At 45.8% G+C, this 17,298-nt stretch overlaps 1 protein-coding gene across 1 annotated transcript; it reads left to right on the top strand.

Annotated features, from left to right (window-relative positions):
• Positions 1-1,549: 1,549 nt before the first annotated feature.
• Positions 1,550-13,698, top strand: LOC133835359 (homeobox protein goosecoid). The gene is made up of 3 exons (XM_062265381.1): positions 1,550-2,584; positions 3,236-3,612; positions 12,533-13,698. Exons 1-3 carry the CDS (start codon positions 1,855-1,857, stop codon positions 12,881-12,883), a joined length of 1,458 nt encoding a protein of 485 aa, XP_062121365.1. The 5' UTR covers positions 1,550-1,854; the 3' UTR covers positions 12,884-13,698.
• Positions 13,699-17,298: the final 3,600 nt, after the last annotated feature.

Raw genomic sequence — 17,298 nt, 5'->3', positions numbered from 1 at the left:
ATATCCAGCTGGCTCCCCCTTACGTTCCCCTCCTGTGCAGTGTGACCGTATTCGTCGTGTCGCTGTTGCATTTATCATTAGTCGTAGCTTAGTTTCTGCTCTTGCTGCATTTGTTGCGAGGCCCGAGGGAAATTTAGGATTTGCACTTGGGCATGTTTGATGTGGAAACTTTAGATTAAAATATTTTCACAGTGTCACACATGTGCACAAACACACACACGCACATACATATAAATATGTGCATTCTGCTTTCTCTGTTCTCTCTCGCTCTCTCTCTGTTGCTCCTTCCTTCCTGTCTCGCTCCAATTAATCAGGAAATTGTCCAACACTTTTGCAGCTCTGTCTTTCTATATACGCCGCCTCCATCAGCCAGGAGTACATAAGAAGAAGCTGCCACCCAGCTCGATGAGGGGAAGAGCAGAAGGGGGTGCAGGATGAGGATGTGCTCGGCGTGCGCCGCTTCCGTCGTTCGACGCCCGAGCGAGGATTGAGCGCATAATGATGTTTATGTGTTGCCAAAAACATAAAAGCATTAATTTAGTCATTATCTTCTTAAGATGCGACGCAGCGCAGCGTCGTCGTCGTTGTCGCTGTTGTTGTTGCTGTTGTCGCTTCTGCCGACTTCCAGCCAAACCCGCCTCACCCCCTTGGCCCAGCTGACAGCAGCAGCGCGAACTCCAACACATAATTTCCACATTACGAGCATCATCGGCAACATTTTTATGCCATTCGCTGTGAGTGCGAGCAGGACAGCAACTGCCCGTAGTGCTATCTCTGTCACGCGGGCCGCGGGGGCTGTCAGTGATGACTTTATCTGTATAAATAACTGTCAGGAGGGAAATGGAATAAAAAGAAATCCAGTAGAGCGAGAGAGAGAGAGAAAGAGAGAGCACAACACGCCCACGTCTCAGCAGGCAGCACGTAGTGTGGAGCAGGGGAGCGGGGCTCCAACAGACAGACAGATGAGTAAAAGTATCTGCGCCATCTTTGTGATAACGCTGAAGATGTCGCAGCAGCAGCAACAGCAACAGCGACAAAAACAACGACACCCAGAAGGCGTCCACCATGGCAGCCACCACCACCAACAACAAGAGTAGAACGACAGAGAGAGAGCACGTATGAGAGAAAGAGAGAGAGAGCAGGCAAGTAAGAGAGCGCGGGCAAGGGCGTGGACTCGACTAATCCAAGCTGCCAGCTGATTGGCCAGCTCACCAAAATGTCTGCCATGTGTGTGTGTGTGTGGAGAGAGGCTCTTTGCTGGTGCTTGTGTGTGTGTGTGTGCGAGAGTCAGCGAACGTACGAAACATGCTTGGCAACTTGTCGTGTGTGCGTCGCTATCGCTGCTGCCGCGCTGCTGCTGCTGATACTGCTGCTGACGTCGCCGCCTCCGTCATAGAACGACGGGCAATCACAACAGTTTCGCACCTCGAACGAACAAGAAGGGTTCAGTGAAGCAGTTTAAAACAGTTCAGCAGAGTTCAGCGTCTCGAGAGTTGGAATTCAGTTGAAATTCAAATCCAGATTCACATTCAAATTTACAGTTAAGCGTGGCCAACACTCTCGTCGCGTGTGTGTGTGTTCGTGCCTTCCTCGCGTGTGTGTGTGACCAAGTGTGACCCAAGTGTCGCGTGTGCTTACACCCTTTACACCCCCCGCCAGCCCGCCCAATTCGCCAAGATTCTGTCCTCACTGTGGACAACGCCGTCGCAGCTTGCGACGGGCGGCGCCAACAGCAGCAGCGACACCAGCTCCAGCTCGAAGACCTCCAAGTTCAAGATCACCGTCGTGAGCACGCCCAGCCCCTCGCCCGGTTCGCCGCCGCCCACGCCGCCCCTCCACGCCCACAGCTCCCACATGGTCGAGACGAACTCTCCGCCGGCGGGCTACGTGCTCAAGCGCTGTGCCAGCGATCTCGGCGAGCCGCAGCACCAGCAGCAACCGCCTCGCCAGCTGCAACGCTCCCGCTCCCCCGCCAACAACGCGAGCAACGCTGCCTACCATCTGACCACCGCCATGCTGCTCAACTCCCAACAATGCGGCTATCTAGGCCAGCGTCTGCAATCCGTGCTGCAACAGCAACAACAACACCATCAGCAGCAGCAACCACAGTCTCAGACTCCTTCCTCCGACGACGGCTCGCAGTCCGGTGTGACCATTTTGGACGAGGAGCGTCCTCGCGGTGTTAGCGGACCAACTGCAGCATCTGCGGCTGCCGCCTCGCTCTTCACCATCGACAGCATTCTCGGCTCCCGCAGCGTGGCAGCTGCTGCCGCCGCCGCTAACAACAGCAGCAATAACCATAACAACAGCAACAGCGCCAGCAACAACAGCAATAATAACATCATCAGCAACAACAACAACAACAACAGCAGCCTCAATGGCAACCTCACATTGGGTCTGGGCATTGGAAAACGCAGCACGGAATCTCCCGCCTCGCCCAACTCCAATTCCAATTCGAGCGCCGCCGCTAGCCCCATTCGACCGCAGAGGGTTCCTGCCATGCTGCAGCATCCCGGCCTGCATCTCGGACATCTGGCGGCAGCGGCGGCCAGCGGCTTTGCAGCCTCGCCCTCGGACTTCCTAGGTGAGTAACCCCGAATCTAAGCTAGCAAGCACCTTAAGGAGTTATCGCTCACTCAGCTATTGAGCTACTCATCCGCCCATCAAGCATGCAACCTTCTTGTCTGAATGGCATTATTCGTAATTAGCCATTGATCCGTGAAAGATGATTTTATATTCCTTTCCGAGAGGATTTGCATTGACGGTCGATGCTGGGGGGGTAAATCAGGGACGCTGTTAGAGAATCTGTCAGGGAGACAGTCAGGGAGAAACTCAGGGAGCTCATTCGGGAACTCTGGCAGTCAGTCACTCGACTGGGTCTTATGTTGATTCGAGCGTGCATTTCTGGCCACATTTTTATGCAAAATCTCCTCGACATCGTATCCTCAACCGCATTCAAATTCAAAGGCTCCGCCAGCCGACTTCTCGGTGGATGAATATTAAAAGCGTTCAGGTTTTTTTTTATCCGGGGGGGACGGAAAAAACCGTAAACAGTAAACGATAAGCGGATGCGGAAATGGAAATTGGGAAATGGAAAATGAAATGGATGTTTCGCATGCGTATTTTTTTCGGCTTTGTTATACGAATTTTTAAGGATTGCCATGCAATTGTTTTTCCAACTCTCGCATATGAATTTCAAGCTGACTTTCTTCTCTTCATGCTCCCCCTTTTACAGTTGCCTACCCCAACTTCTATCCCAATTACATGCATGCCGCGGCCGTTGCCCACGTCGCCGCCGCCCAGATGCAGGCGCACGTCAGTGGACACGGAGCCGCGGCAGCTGCCGCCGCTGGACTCGGCGCCCATGGCCACCATCCTCATCATCCGCACGCTCATCCGCATTCCCATCTCTCTCATCATGCCCAGCATCACTTAGGCCTCGGCCATCTTGGACATGGACCGCCGCCGAAACGCAAGCGTCGCCATCGCACCATCTTCACCGAGGAGCAGTTAGAGCAACTGGAAGCGACGTTCGACAAGACGCACTATCCCGACGTTGTGCTACGCGAACAGCTTGCCCTAAAAGTGGACCTCAAGGAGGAGCGTGTCGAGGTAAGTTCACATTCCAACGCAGGGGAAGGGGGGGGAGAGAATTGATACTTTTGGGTTAACCACAATTAATCAGAGCATCCTTGATAATTTCACGCTCGCTTTAATACCGCCAGCGAAGCCAATCGAATGCCATTTGCCCCCAATTTATCCTGCTCTCTCTCTCTTTCGCGTTATCTCTGAGAATTTCTCAATGTTTATTTAGTTGCCAGCGTTTAGCATTTGTCGGTTTTCCTGCCATCTTTCCGTCCGAAAGCAAAACAATGCCCTGTTCTGATTCACTTAATTTGAGTAATGGGCCACGCCATGGCCCTCAACTTTGAGGTTATGCCGTATCATTGCCAATGTAAACACAGGCTGCTCGTCTCCTGCCTCCCCCCGCCCTCCTTGAGCGGCAGGCAAAGCCTACCCCGGGGTGTGCTTACAAGCAACCCCGAGACCCGAATGCGGATTGAGATTCCGATTCGGAATCAGACTCAGAATCAGACTCAGCAGCACATTAGGCAAATCAGCAGCAAATCTGAGCTGTTTGACTGTTGTTTGCTGCTTGGTGGTTGCAATTGAAAGTCCATTAGTGTCGCGGAAACCCGAAAGCAAACAAAAAACAAACAAACAGAACTCAAGAGAGGAAAACTCGATGAGGTTTCAGCGCAACGACAACGACAACGACAAACGACAAAAAGTTGACAATTTAATTTGTAAGCAATTTATTGATGGCGCTGATAGCGACGCCTTTTGTTGTCCCTCTTGTTGTTGTTGTTGATTAACAAAGCCAAAAGAGGGGGAGGATTGTGAGCTGGTTGCCTGGCAAGCTTTTGGGCCTGCTGTAAAGCGTCTTTGATAAGGATTACTGCCGCTTGTTGTTGTCGCCCTGACAATATGCTGCCTGCCGGTCAAACTGTTTAATCTCGAAACAGTCAACTACCCCCTCCCCTTACCCCTTACCCCTTCCCAATCCCCGCCCCCGGACAGAAGCACGCCAAGTGCGACAATGTTGACATTTGCGTGTGTGCAGGAGAACAAGGGAAAGAGCGGCACTCGATGTTTGCCATCAAGCTTAAGACAACTCACGACATTTAGACGCTCAACTCTAATGTGAATTAAGGCCGCGGGGCAAGTTAACGCCTTCACAGGTACAGCAACTTACCACCTGAAACTAGGCGACAATTTAACCGCGGGGCGGTCTAAGCGGATTAGGACATTGCCAAGCTGATTGATCAGAATGGGAGTTTGGGCATCACGATTGCCAATGCGTTCGTTGCGTGTTGATAAATTTCTCAACAGCCTAATTGAAATTGGGAAAATTACAGAAAAAAAAAGAAAGAAATATGCTGCATCACAATAGTCGAAAGAAGGCTGGGGGAAGCCAGCGCTTAATTAACATACAAGCAAGAGACTTGAAACTTGTCTTTGACAGACAACAGCGACAGCAACAGCGACATCGACAAGCAAATCCCCAAGCCACAAAACCTCATCTGCAAGTCTCTCTAGCTACAAAACAATCGCGATCCCAATCCCAAATCTTGTGCGCAGTCATCGTCGTTCCGTCATTTGCTCGTCATTGACTTAAGCAGCATAATCAACTTGAGCGGCGTCTCCTCCATCCTCCATCCTCCATCCAGCAGCTGCCTCTCACTCTCTGGCCAGTGGCCACTCCACTGACCATTCCATGAGCCACTCTCTGTTGTTGCTGCTACTGTTTAGCATATTTGCATGCCAAGTGTTGCCACTTGAGCCCACTCCGCCCATGTCCGCGTCCGCGTCCGGCAGCTCTACACTCTATGCTTTGTGCTCTGCCTCTGGCAATGCCATAAGTGGCAATAATTATTGAAAATCTTGCCTAAGACAACAGCGAGAGCAGCAACAGCAGCAACAACAAAAACAACAATCACAATCAGTCATACTCTGCGTATGCGCAACGAGTTCCCATCGCCATTTAAATGATCTGCTTATTTTGACTTCATCATTTACAATTATTATTTTTATTTAGACACTCGAGTGTCGCTGCCGTCTCTCGCCCCGTCCGTCTGCTGTCTGTTTCTGTCCCTCTGTCTGCTTGCCTTTTAACGGGTAAAACAGTAGCTGCGCCCGGTAGCAGCGAGAGAGTTGACCACACAGATCAGATCAGTTTAGATCTGGCTGAGTTCTTCTCGCTTCTGCTCGCTGATGCGTGCAAACTCAAATACGCCTAATCCCGCAGCTCAAGTGATTGAGGTGATTTCGATTTCAGATTCCCGCTCATCGTTGTCGTTGTCGTTGTCGTTGTGGTCGTCATCATCAGCAGCAGTCTCAGTATAAGCGTCTTCTTCGTCATCATCTTGGTCAACATCAAGCCCAGTTCGTAGCCAAAGCCGTGGCCAAGTCAATAAACTCTTCGAGCGCAGCGCAAATATTTATCTTTGCTCGTCGTCGCCAGGAGAAATTAGTAATCATCTCTCTAAAGTCCGTCTTTCTCTCTCTCTCGCGTTGTCTATGCTCAAATATTGATGTTGCTTTTGTCTTGGGCGCACTCAAAAGGGTCGTCTCTGATCCAAGGAGGAATGTGCACACTCATCGCACATCTCCATTGTGATCTTCGTGCCAGGATTTGCGCCCGCACAAGAAAAGGGCTCAATCGCATACTTTCTCTTTCTCTCTCACTCTCTATCTTTGTTGCCGCTTTGAAGTTGCACAATCAAGTGGCTTGGCGACGGCATTCTATCTATCTAAGTATCTGGGATCTGGGCCACCTGCGGTGCAGCAATTAGGCAATCACAATCTGCTGCTATCATTGTGATTATTATTACAATATTTTTATTATTGCACTCTCAGCAGGAACAACACATTTATTAATACGCGCCCGCCCACATGAATTGCTCCCTTCTCGTTTCCGCTGCCTTTTCCGGCAGTGTTTGTTTAGTGTTTGAATCAAATGAAATTAAAATGGCAATGAGCTGGAATCAGCAGATTTTCGTTAATTTCGTAAAAGCAGCCGACGCAGCAACAACAACTTGTAACAACAGCAAGGGGCAGGAAAACTAGCCCGAGGACAAACCACCGACCTCTATTCCCCTCTCCTCTCCTTCACTCTACTTTGCCACTTTGCTGCAATGCCCGCAAATCTCACACGGCCACTCTACACCCCCCTCAACCCACCAACACTGCCCCACGTAACTCTCACCACTTGGTGGTTGCTTCCCTCCTGCTGTTGTTGTTGTTATAATTTTTCATAATTTTCCATTATTCAAACACTTGAGAGCAATTTCGCTTCGCAATTTTACGCCTTGTATACATACATGTATGTGTGTATGTGTGTGTGTTTGTCGACAGCATTTAAGGGTCGCTCTTCTCAATTCTCGCGGGACTTTTGCGGGCGCAAAGTGCGTTTGTGGCCCCAGGCAGCGAAGGAGATGAGAAGAGGCTGGTGAGGAGAGTTGGGTGGTGCGACGTCCCATTCATGTTTGCTTTACAGTTTTGGCTGTCGAAGCGTGTAACCATAGACAAATATTGTGCGAAGCTAAAATTGGCCTCGAAGCTGCATAAATTTACACAAAAAGCGCTAAGCTTTCGCCATAGCGAGGGTGATAATACTCAAGATGGGGACGGGTGGCGAGGGGGGACAGGTGCACGCTGCCTGCTAAGCTCTTAAAAGGTCGCCAGTTAAGACATGTCCAACGATTAGCAACTGTTAAAATGTTTTCATTTTCATCGAGAATTTACATTTTTTGTTAGGCTTAACAACAAGTAAAGGAAGGGAGGAAGAGAGATGCTAAATGTGCTCAGCAATTTGACATTGTACAAAAGGCGACATGATCTGACAGCTCTGCAGAGCTTTAATAGCTTTACGTAGAAAACAAAAGCTTCACTTACCCACGCGAATGTGCTGCCATCCTTGTCGTACATATTGTCACCTTTTTTTCTGCTGCGCACTTTGCTTCCTTATTTGTTTGCACACACGAAAAATTTAATTGTAGCACAAAAAATCACTTTAATTACGTTAAACATACGTTTTTCTCGTTACTTTTAATAACACTACACAAATAAAATCAAATACTTTGCGACTATTAACATTTTCAAGCAATTTAACAACAATACAATTCACAATTGTAAATTTAACGAAGTACAATGCACAATACCGCCAACTTCTGCATGCACAAAGAGAGAACTAACTTGCTAAGCGCAGCCTGCTTAAAATGCATGCCGACCTAATTTCTGCTACGCTCTCTTGTTTTACTACTCTTACTTACACTCACACATACATGGGAGCATATGCAGGCAAGTGGCTGCGCCTTCGCTTTGTTGTTGCTAATGTTTCTTTTGTGCGCTTTGTGCTTCTTTCTCTTGAGCACGCCAAATTAGACGGCAATCATGAACCCCACTCAAATTTACACTTTCGCATCATTGTGTGCGTAAAAAGAAGCGCAGCATGAGTTGTAGCGATCTTTTATTCTCTTATGCTGTTTGTATTACGCTTAATTAAATGGCGATATTACTCTACGCAGTAGCTACATGAATAGCAAGGGAATACGCTCATCCCCCATTAACTGCTTTGGAAATTTAAGAGAGCATATAGCCCACCTAATTTTTTAGCTCTTGCCCCCGTCTTAGACTACATACATTCAAATTTATGTATGTATATGTATGTACATGCAATCTTAAGTTATTGCAGTTGTTGCTATTGCGACTTCTGCTCTTCGTTCTAATTGTAAGTCTTAAGAAAGGCTGCTTGTGTTGTTGCGATCTACTTTTATTGGGTTTGTATTTCAAAGAGATCGACTGAGTCGCCAGCTTCTTTGAGTAGGTGCCTTTAATTAGTACATGCCACATAGCAAAATCATAGTTAAAGGTATTTCCATCGACCAAGCTAACTACGACTGCAGTGGGAAGTGCGTAACGAGCAATTTTCACGGCTGCGCGATTTTAATCCAACAACACGAAACACGAAAAAGCGCCAGCAATTTCAGTCGCTGACGGCGACATGGCAAAAGGTAGGAAGAGGGAAAAAGGCGGGTTCTCTACTCTGAGTTTGGTGACGAACTTTCCAACCGACTTGCGTTGCCAATTTTCACTAATTAGAGCATCGAGCATCGAGTGTTGAGTGCAAAGGCAGCCGCCATTTTGTGTTGCCCTAGGCTCCACCTACCGTTGCTAAAAGTGCAAGAGAGAAAGAGAGAGAGTTTGTGAGCAAGCGAGTGACACACACACACACACACACATACAAAGAAATTTACACATATTGACAGAGGTAGCAATCAACTCTCTGTGTAGGGGACACAATTTTTAGCTCGATTTTTGGGTTTTTGGTTTTTGGCTTTTGTTTGGATTTTGAGCAACATTGTTGCAGTAAAAACATGAAAATTAGGCGCACAGCTGCGGCGATTAACGAAGCGCAAAGTTATCATAGCAGCAACTACACACGCACGCACACACATACATGTATTTGCATACACACACACACACACACCCACAGTCAGCTTCAATTTGGCAGCATTTCACGCTGAGCTGCATTTGGTAATCCTGATGGGTATGGGCAGCACTGGTCAGCAGTTCTCTCGACGCCAAAAATCAAACAATAACAACGTTGCACGTTGCTTGTCTGCCTCCCTCTCTACACATGGCAAGAGGGGGGGCAAGGGGAGCGACGGCCATAAAGCGCTTTTGTAGTTAATTAAAAATCAACTGCCGTCGGTCTGTTTGTTCAATGGATTTCATGCACGTTTCCAATGCGTCTCGTCTGCTCTCTTCCCTCTCGCTCGCACTCACAGATTTCGACGTATCAGCGATTTATGCGCTTTTGCCTGAAAAATCTGTGGCAATATTTGCCAGGTGCAACTTCCACTGAGCCGCTGACTGAGATTCGCTGAATCTGAATCTGAATCCGAATCCGCTTCGCTCCGTCAGCCAATGCATGCCAAGTTATCGCTTCCGGCGGCGGCCATTTTGTTGTGTTTGCCAGCCGTTTTTTTGCACTCTCTTCTATTTTTTTTCTCTTTTTTTTTGGTAGCTGCAGTCAAGTTGCAGTCGATCAATTTGCATGCGTCCACTTTCATTGATACACCTCGCTACCATGACGCCTCCCTTCCCCTCCCCTTCCACTCACCACTCTCCACTCGGGATTTTTTTCCATCTCGCGTGTTTATTTAATTCGCCAACATTTTCAGTGCGATTTTTCGGCAACTTTTGCGCTGCGGAAAATCGCGCAAAAAACGCGCTCGAGGCTATTGAAAATGTTGTGCGTTAGTCAGATTTTAAACGGGGTGGCAACTCTGGCCACACACACACACTCGCACATGGCCAAAGCCAAACCATGTTGGCCGTAGAAATTACGGGATTAGGTTTTTTGCCCAGCTTCCCCTTTCCCTCCCTCTCTTTCTCTCTGTCCACCGTCTGCCGCCTTTGGCGCATTGGCCACAACGGATTAGAGTTCAATGCGGCAGCCAGAGCTAAAACCCGACTATCGTAGCAGTTAATTAAAATATGCAACTTTGATAAGCCAACAACAAACAACGCAACGCGCTATTGAAGCGTGCTGCAAAGCGACAAAAAAACGCTCGCAAATCGCACGCGTTTTTTTTTCATGTTCGCTTTTTTTTTTGCTTTTGTCGATTATTTGGATTTAAACTGTTGCATAGGCATTTCACGGCTGGCATGTTTACATAATTAAGCTGTTGGCTAAATTCATGATCCGACACTAGCTCACAAAAACACCCAACACTCATTTAGAAGTCGAGTATATGAGACTGCAAGGGAAACAGTTACGGGCAAATTATGTATATTTTCTTTAACATTTTTCCTATTTGACTCTGACTAATAAAATAGCAAGATCTTCAAATTTAATTTTGAACAATACATTAAAGGAAACATCTATTTCCTTATTGCATTCCATTTAGTAAAAAATTAAATCTGTTTAAAATGCTGTTGTCTCCTATATTATATATTGTTTTTTGATCTAGCTGTTTTTTTCTTCTAAGCATATTATCTTTATACTATGTGAACTATTTTTTCTCATCCCAAAATTTCATTATCCACATATTATAATCAAATTTTAAAAAGCTTTCTGAATTGTTTTCATAAAAATAGTATAATTTTCTATTTTTATCTTGAATCCCTTCGTTTTCTAGAGTATGCCGTCGTCTTTCATTCGAATTTGTATAGCTTTCATATTTTTTTGACATTTTGAAAAACCCATCAAAATTGCAGTTGATTTCTATGCTGTGTTTTTGTGCGTGTGTGTGTGGCTGTTGTTTTAATAACTTAAGCTCATAAAATTATGAAATTATGAAAATAAATAGAGACACACATACACACACATACATATATGCAGAGAGGCATTTGCTTTAGCAATTTAATTATTTGAAATCAAAAATTTATTAGATTTAAAATGAATTTTTAGTCGTCACTGACTAAAATGCACTGTGACAGCTGCAACGAGGCGTGACCATGCCGCCCACCCCTTTCACTTCACGTTGCCAGCTCACTCCGCGTTCACCTGCCCCCTTCTCCTCCACCCCTCGAGTTGCCTTTCTTCTGTTGCCAGCTGAGCTACAAATCAAAGGTTGCCAGGGCGTCGCCATTTTGTTGCTGTAGCCAGTGCTGCCAAGTCCTAAGCAAATAAGCCTGCCAACTCTCCCCACACTCCATCTCCATCGCTCTCCCGCTATAGCTATCTCACTCGCTCGACAGCTGCACAAATTTACACAAATTCCACAAACTTAAAAGAGCTCAAGGAGATCTGGAATTCTCCTTTTCTGCTCTTCGTTTTCCGGACTGTCGCTGCTTATGAGTTTAGCGCATTTCTCCCCTTCCCCCATCTTTCCTCACTCTGCTGCAGTTACTTGGCCGTGTCATTGGCCCCTCCCCCTCTTCTCCCCACCCGCTCCTCCAGCTCGTCAGCTGCTGTCTGCGCTCTGCTCTTTTGTTATTTCAACAAATTCAGTCGATTTGCTGCATAAACATTTCCCACTTGCCCCGTTTGGCATTTGACTGTTGCCTCCCCCCCACCCAAAAGGGAGCAAGGGGCGTGGCAGTGGGATAAACTTTCACTCGCAATGATAACAATACCCAAAACAACTTCTCCACATCTAATTTTTCTAATTAAACTTTTTGTGGCGAGTTTCGAGCTCGAGTTCGAATTCGAATTCGAAAACAGTTGTAACTCATTTGTGAAGCTGAAGCAAGTCGAATATTTATTCAACAAACAACAACAGCGAGCGAGCAGGGGTTGCAAATGCCACTGAAACTGAAACTGAATTTGGAGTTGGGAATGAGAATTGAGATTGGGATTGGAACTGGGATTGGGCAATGTTGGCTCCACCCTGTTGTCAGAGAGACAACAAAGGGGCGCAAAACTGGCCAAATGACAACGAGACAACACTCGAAAGCAGATGCCACCCACAAGAGGAAGAGAGAGAGAACAACACTCTGCTGTTCTGCTCTCTCCTGCTTTCTGCTTTCTGTCCGTCCTCAACTTCTGCCCTTCACAGCGCGGTGTTAACCAAAGCAAATTAACCCTTAAGTCACTTGACTGCCGCGTTTTGTTTTAATTAACTAAGTAGCCGCCTCTGGTTGGCCTTGGAGACACAGCGTGGGTAGTGGGCGTGGTCTTCGCCTAATTAAAAAGCCCCCAAAAAAAGGAAAACAAAAAGTTTGCGCTGCTCATTCATTAATTACAGTTACAATAAGCTAGCTAATTAGGCAGAAAATGTGAGGGAAAATGTAAAATAGGGAAAACGTAAGCCAAATAGCAGCAGATAAATCCCGGACGAGAGGCAGCCTTAGCAATCTTTCCGGCGAACATTAAAATATAAATGAAAAATATAATTTGAAAAACGGATGAAAGTGTTTTTGAAGCCCTATCAAAGGTTGCCCTGACTACTTGCCTCACTAAACCGAACCGTGACTCACTTTCTTTCTCTCTCTTTCTCTCTCTTTCCGTTCGTTCCAGGTGTGGTTTAAGAATCGACGCGCCAAGTGGCGGAAGCAGAAACGCGAGGAGCAGGAGCGACTGCGTAAGCTGCAGGAGGAGCAATGTGGCAGTACAACCACCACCAACAACAACAACAACAACAGCGGCAGCAGCAGCAACAACAGCAGCAGCAACTCCAATGGCAACAATCAGAGCAGCAGCAACAATAGTGGGTCAGCAGCTGGAGGAGGAGGATTGGGAGTCGGAGTCGGAGTCGGAGTAGGAGTCAAGTGCTCGCCGGAGCATTATGCGACGCAACTTGTGCACATCAAGAGCGATCCGAATCACTACAGCGATGCGGATGAATCCTCCGACCTGGAGGTGGCCTAAGCACCTCCCTTCCCCGTTCCCTCTCCTCCTCTGTAAATACGCCTCACCCAGTTTTTTGTTTTGTATATAAATAAGCAAATAGCAATTAATCGAAAAAAAACCTGTTGTTAGTTCAAGTTGCGAGCAAACGAAGCTGCAGCGGATTAGCCAAATGTACAGTCACTAAATCTATGTGTAGTCCTATGTATGTGTGTGTGAGAGAGTGTGTATGTGTATGCGTGTATGTATCTGTGTGTGCTTGCGTATTTTTATCTAGTTGTTTTCGTGTCATTGTCCAAAGTAAACAAGTAAAAAGTAAACGAAGTAAATAAATTAAGTATACGCATTGTAAACCCCAACCCCCCAACGACTATCGATAACGATAGTCTTGATAACTGTAACTGTAATGTTAAAACCTTAACTTATTGAGCCACAAACAAATCAACACAACAATTATTTAATAAACCAAGCCAAAAGAAAGCTGCGCAAAATATTTAAATCATCAAAACTGTTTTTATTCGCTTCGAATGGAAAATGGGGGAAAACCTTCTTGGCTTCATTCACACCTGGCCGGAAGAGATGCGTCCCGTAATATGAGCAGAGTTCAGCAACAAAGTTTCTGCCCAAGACAAAGTCTGGTCAATGGCCATCGACAGCTAACTTGGGGCACTTTGAAGTCTTCCTCGCCAATTGAATCGAGCTGCAGTCCAGCCTCCAGCTGCCAGGTGATTGAGCTGCCTCTCACTTCCCCTCCTGCTCTCTCCTTCTCCAGCTTCCCTTCTATTCTGCGCTTTCTCTATCGCTCTTTGACTGTCCAATTTGATTTGCATTTTTGCACAAACAACAAATCAGTTGCTATCTTTCTAGTCGTCTGCCTTGCTCCCTCTCTCTCCCTCTCTCTCTCTCTCTCTCTCTCTCTCTCCCTATTCTGCTCCATCTCTCTCTCTTCTTCTGCCTTGATTTCCACTTCTTGTTTTGTATTTTCCAACTTCCACTTCAATTGGCATTTTAACAATGTCCAACTGCTGTTGTTGTTCTTCTTATTCCTCTCTAGTCTTGACCAGCACCTCCTTTCATTCCCTTCCGTTCCCTTCTCGTTACTCCTGCTTGCTCCCAAATTGTCCTCTAGCAAATTGTTACCTCTGTTTTTCTTTGTTCCTCGTTGCTTTTTTCCGCCTCCCTCTCGCTTTGTCTCATCATCTTTGTCTCGTTATTTTCCTTTGAGCAGCATAGCTAGTCCATCTCTCCATCTCTCCCCCCATACATTCGTCTGTCTCTCCTTCTTTCAGTCACTCATGCAGTCATTCAGTCAGTCAGTCACTTAGTCAGCCAGGTGACCAAAATTCAAATTTATTCCATCTCCTACTCAACCTCTCTGACTTTGCTCATTTGCCGTCGCCATTTTGTTGCTCGTCTATCTCTGTCTATCTCTTTCTGCTTTGTATTTGCTTAGGTTGTCATCTGTTTTTCCCTTTTCCCATCTCGAGTTTCAGGCTAGCCCAATTTCCAGTTCTATTTGTAGGCCTTGCTAATAGTTCGTGTAAAAATCTACAAATATTTGCAGTCTATTAATTTTGATTTCTTCACTTTATTTTTTTTTCTCCGTCCTGTTCTGATGTCCTCTTCATTGTTGTTGTTGTAGTTTCCTTTTGTTTTTCTAGTGCACGCTTCGCATATATGCGATATATATGTATATATTTTTTTATTTTCCCTATTCTGCTTTTCTCTTCATATATATATATTTTTTTGTTTCTTCTCTATCAACACGAAATTTAATATACGCCCTCGTCTCTCTCGTCCTGCGTCCTGCGTCCGTTGTCCTTTGTCCTGGCTTCTGTGCTATTTACACTGCACACAACTCACAACACTCAGCGCAAAGTTTTTGTTTTTAAAATAAAAATTATACCAACATTTAAGCGTCATATTTTTTTACACACACACACATAAATACACACTCTCACACACACAGATACATATAAACCATTATGTATATGGCGCACATGAAATATTTACCCATTAAATTTGCCTTTAATTAAATGAGAGCCTTTTTTATGAGCGACTTCCCTTTCTCTACAGAGCAAGAGAAGTGAGGGGAAGGGAAGAGCGGCGCCAACGTTTCGTTTGTTGAAATAAAAATATTGTTAATTGCAATTTATTCACATGAACACCTCAACAACGAGTGAGGCTGAGAAAGGGAAGGGGCTGCCAGAGGGACTGTCGGGATCGCATTGATTTTAATATTTCATTATTTAATATTCCCCCTCCTCCAACTGGATTCACATATTCGTAATGAATAACTCAGCCTCGCATTTCGTTAGCCGTTCTTCGGTCAATTCAATCCCGAAATAATCTTGAATCGAACCTGTTTCCTAAGGTCATTCAAGATAACTCTTAAAATATTACCCAAATTTCCTTTTATATTTATCATAGCAGAGACTTAGAACTTGGAATTGGAGTTGGCCATTCTTACACATTAGTTCATTAAATATATGTTAGATATATATAATATAATGAATATTCTTTCAACGTGAAAACAACATGAAATAGAAAATAATAATAATACGAATTTTAAAAATATTAAAATATTATTTCATATAACGTAATTGAATTTTATCTTCTTGGAAGCAAGCACCCACTTGTAAAAAACTTTAAAATATAATAGTATTATTATAATAAATTATGAAAGGTAATAAAAAATAATGAAATAAGACATATTTATTCACCTTTTCTTTTTATTTCTTAAATAAAATGTCCTAAACGAACAAAACTAAAAGTTACAGAGAACCAATTGCGTAGTAATAATAACTCTAAGTTACTTAATAGTTAATAAAAGTAACGCAGAGCTATAATAAATAGTCACACTTAATGTGTGCTCAAAAGAAAATAAAAGAGACGAGGTGAAAGTGGTTTAATCTATTTTACGTTACTCAGTGAAATGGATATTATGATGTTCAATGGACTTTTCTGAGCTGCAACCCACAGATGACCAGTTGAATTCGATGAATCAGCAGCATAGAAGCTAAGCGAGGACAGGAGAGAGAGAGAGAGAGAGAGAGAGAAAGAGGCAGACTTTTGGCTGTGGGCTAAACTGGGAATAGATTAGCAGGTGAGCAGGTGAGTTTAATCCATAAAATGTGCGATTATTGCGTTTATGCGGCCCGAGGGCAATTCAATATAAAATATAAACAAAACGTTACAGAAATTACAGCAGCAGCAGCACGAAGGCAAGAAGCAAGCAGAAAGCAGAGAAGGACGAGAGTGCAGCATACGATGCAGGATTCAGGACACGTCAACTTCAACGTTGACGTCGTCGTCGTCGTCGTCTTTGTGTCCTTGCTGTACGACAATCAGAGTACAGAGTAAAAGTGGGCCAGACATTGTCCTCCGTCTTCTCTGCTTCTCTGCTTCTCTGCTGTCATCATGCTCGCTTATTTGACTATCGATTAAAGTTTGTGGTCCTTGTGCACACAGCCTCGAGTCCTGTCCCCTTTGCGCCGTCTTGGCTGCCACGACATGCAAGAAACATTTTCGATTAATTTCAAATCATGTGTGTGCATGTCTGAGCGAGCAATGGAAGTGGAAATGGGGTTGATCCCGGTCGCAGTTGCCACCCCAAGACAAGAGAGATGAGAGAAAGAGGGAGAGGGAGAGATGTCCTGTGTCATCGCTTCGCATTGCTGCGCGGATTATCCAATGGCAACCAGTCGATGATGGTCGGCATAATGAAATCTCTGCAATGGATTGTGGCCAGGACACCCGCTGTGCGTCAACTCATCAGCAATTAGCTCTTTGTGCTGCCAAATGGCTGCCAGCAGCCTGATCCTTGATTCCCTGACTCCACTCCCACCTCCTGCTTCGTGCTCCCACCTCCTTCACCTCCCAGTGAAGCATTAGGCGGCAGCCCATCCGCTGGCAAATCCACAAAGAGCTTACCAAAGTGTTAAGCTGAGGTCCCTTGTCCCAAGTCCTGGGCGGAGCTTATTTTAAACCGTGCGACGAGTCGCCTGAAGCCGCCCGTCGGGCAATCCCGGCCTGCTTTGTCGGGCTTAGGCTGCCAATGCAGCTTATGACAAAGGATCCCGACACAGCGCTAATGACGCTAAATGGAAATTACAGCAGTAAGAGAGCAGGACACAAAGAGAGGAGAGAGAGAGAGGAACAGGGATTATGCGGTCAATGTGTAGCAACTACACGGCGCAGACGTCTTGCCCCCGGCAGCGACCTCCACCCCCGTCCCCTGCCTTCGATGCCTTGTCGAGCAATTGTTAAAAAGCAAATGTTATTTCCAAACAAACAACGAGAGAAACCCGAAATCCATTCAAATCACACAATTAGTTTGGCTCTAATCCGAGCCACAAATACCGGAGCTCCCTCGAGAGGGAAGAGGGGAGTTTAGAGGAGGCGTCGTCCATTGTTACCCTCAACCAATACACACA

The sequence above is a fragment of the Drosophila sulfurigaster genome, chromosome 2L (genome assembly GCF_023558435.1).
Source record: "Drosophila sulfurigaster albostrigata strain 15112-1811.04 chromosome 2L, ASM2355843v2, whole genome shotgun sequence".
Classification (NCBI taxonomy): domain Eukaryota; kingdom Metazoa; phylum Arthropoda; class Insecta; order Diptera; family Drosophilidae; genus Drosophila; species Drosophila sulfurigaster.
Note: the sequence above shows the minus strand (reverse complement) of the source record. Positions and strands in the feature narration are given on the sequence as shown.

Coding starts and splice junctions, on each gene's coding strand:
- LOC133835359 (XM_062265381.1), top strand. CDS start 1,855: ATGGTCGAGACGAACTCTCCGCCGGCGGGCTACGTGCTCAAGCGCTGT. Junction 2,585..3,235: donor CTCGCCCTCGGACTTCCTAG/GTGAGTAACCCC, acceptor CCCCTTTTACAG/TTGCCTACCCCAACTTCTAT. Junction 3,613..12,532: donor TCAAGGAGGAGCGTGTCGAG/GTAAGTTCACAT, acceptor CGTTCGTTCCAG/GTGTGGTTTAAGAATCGACG.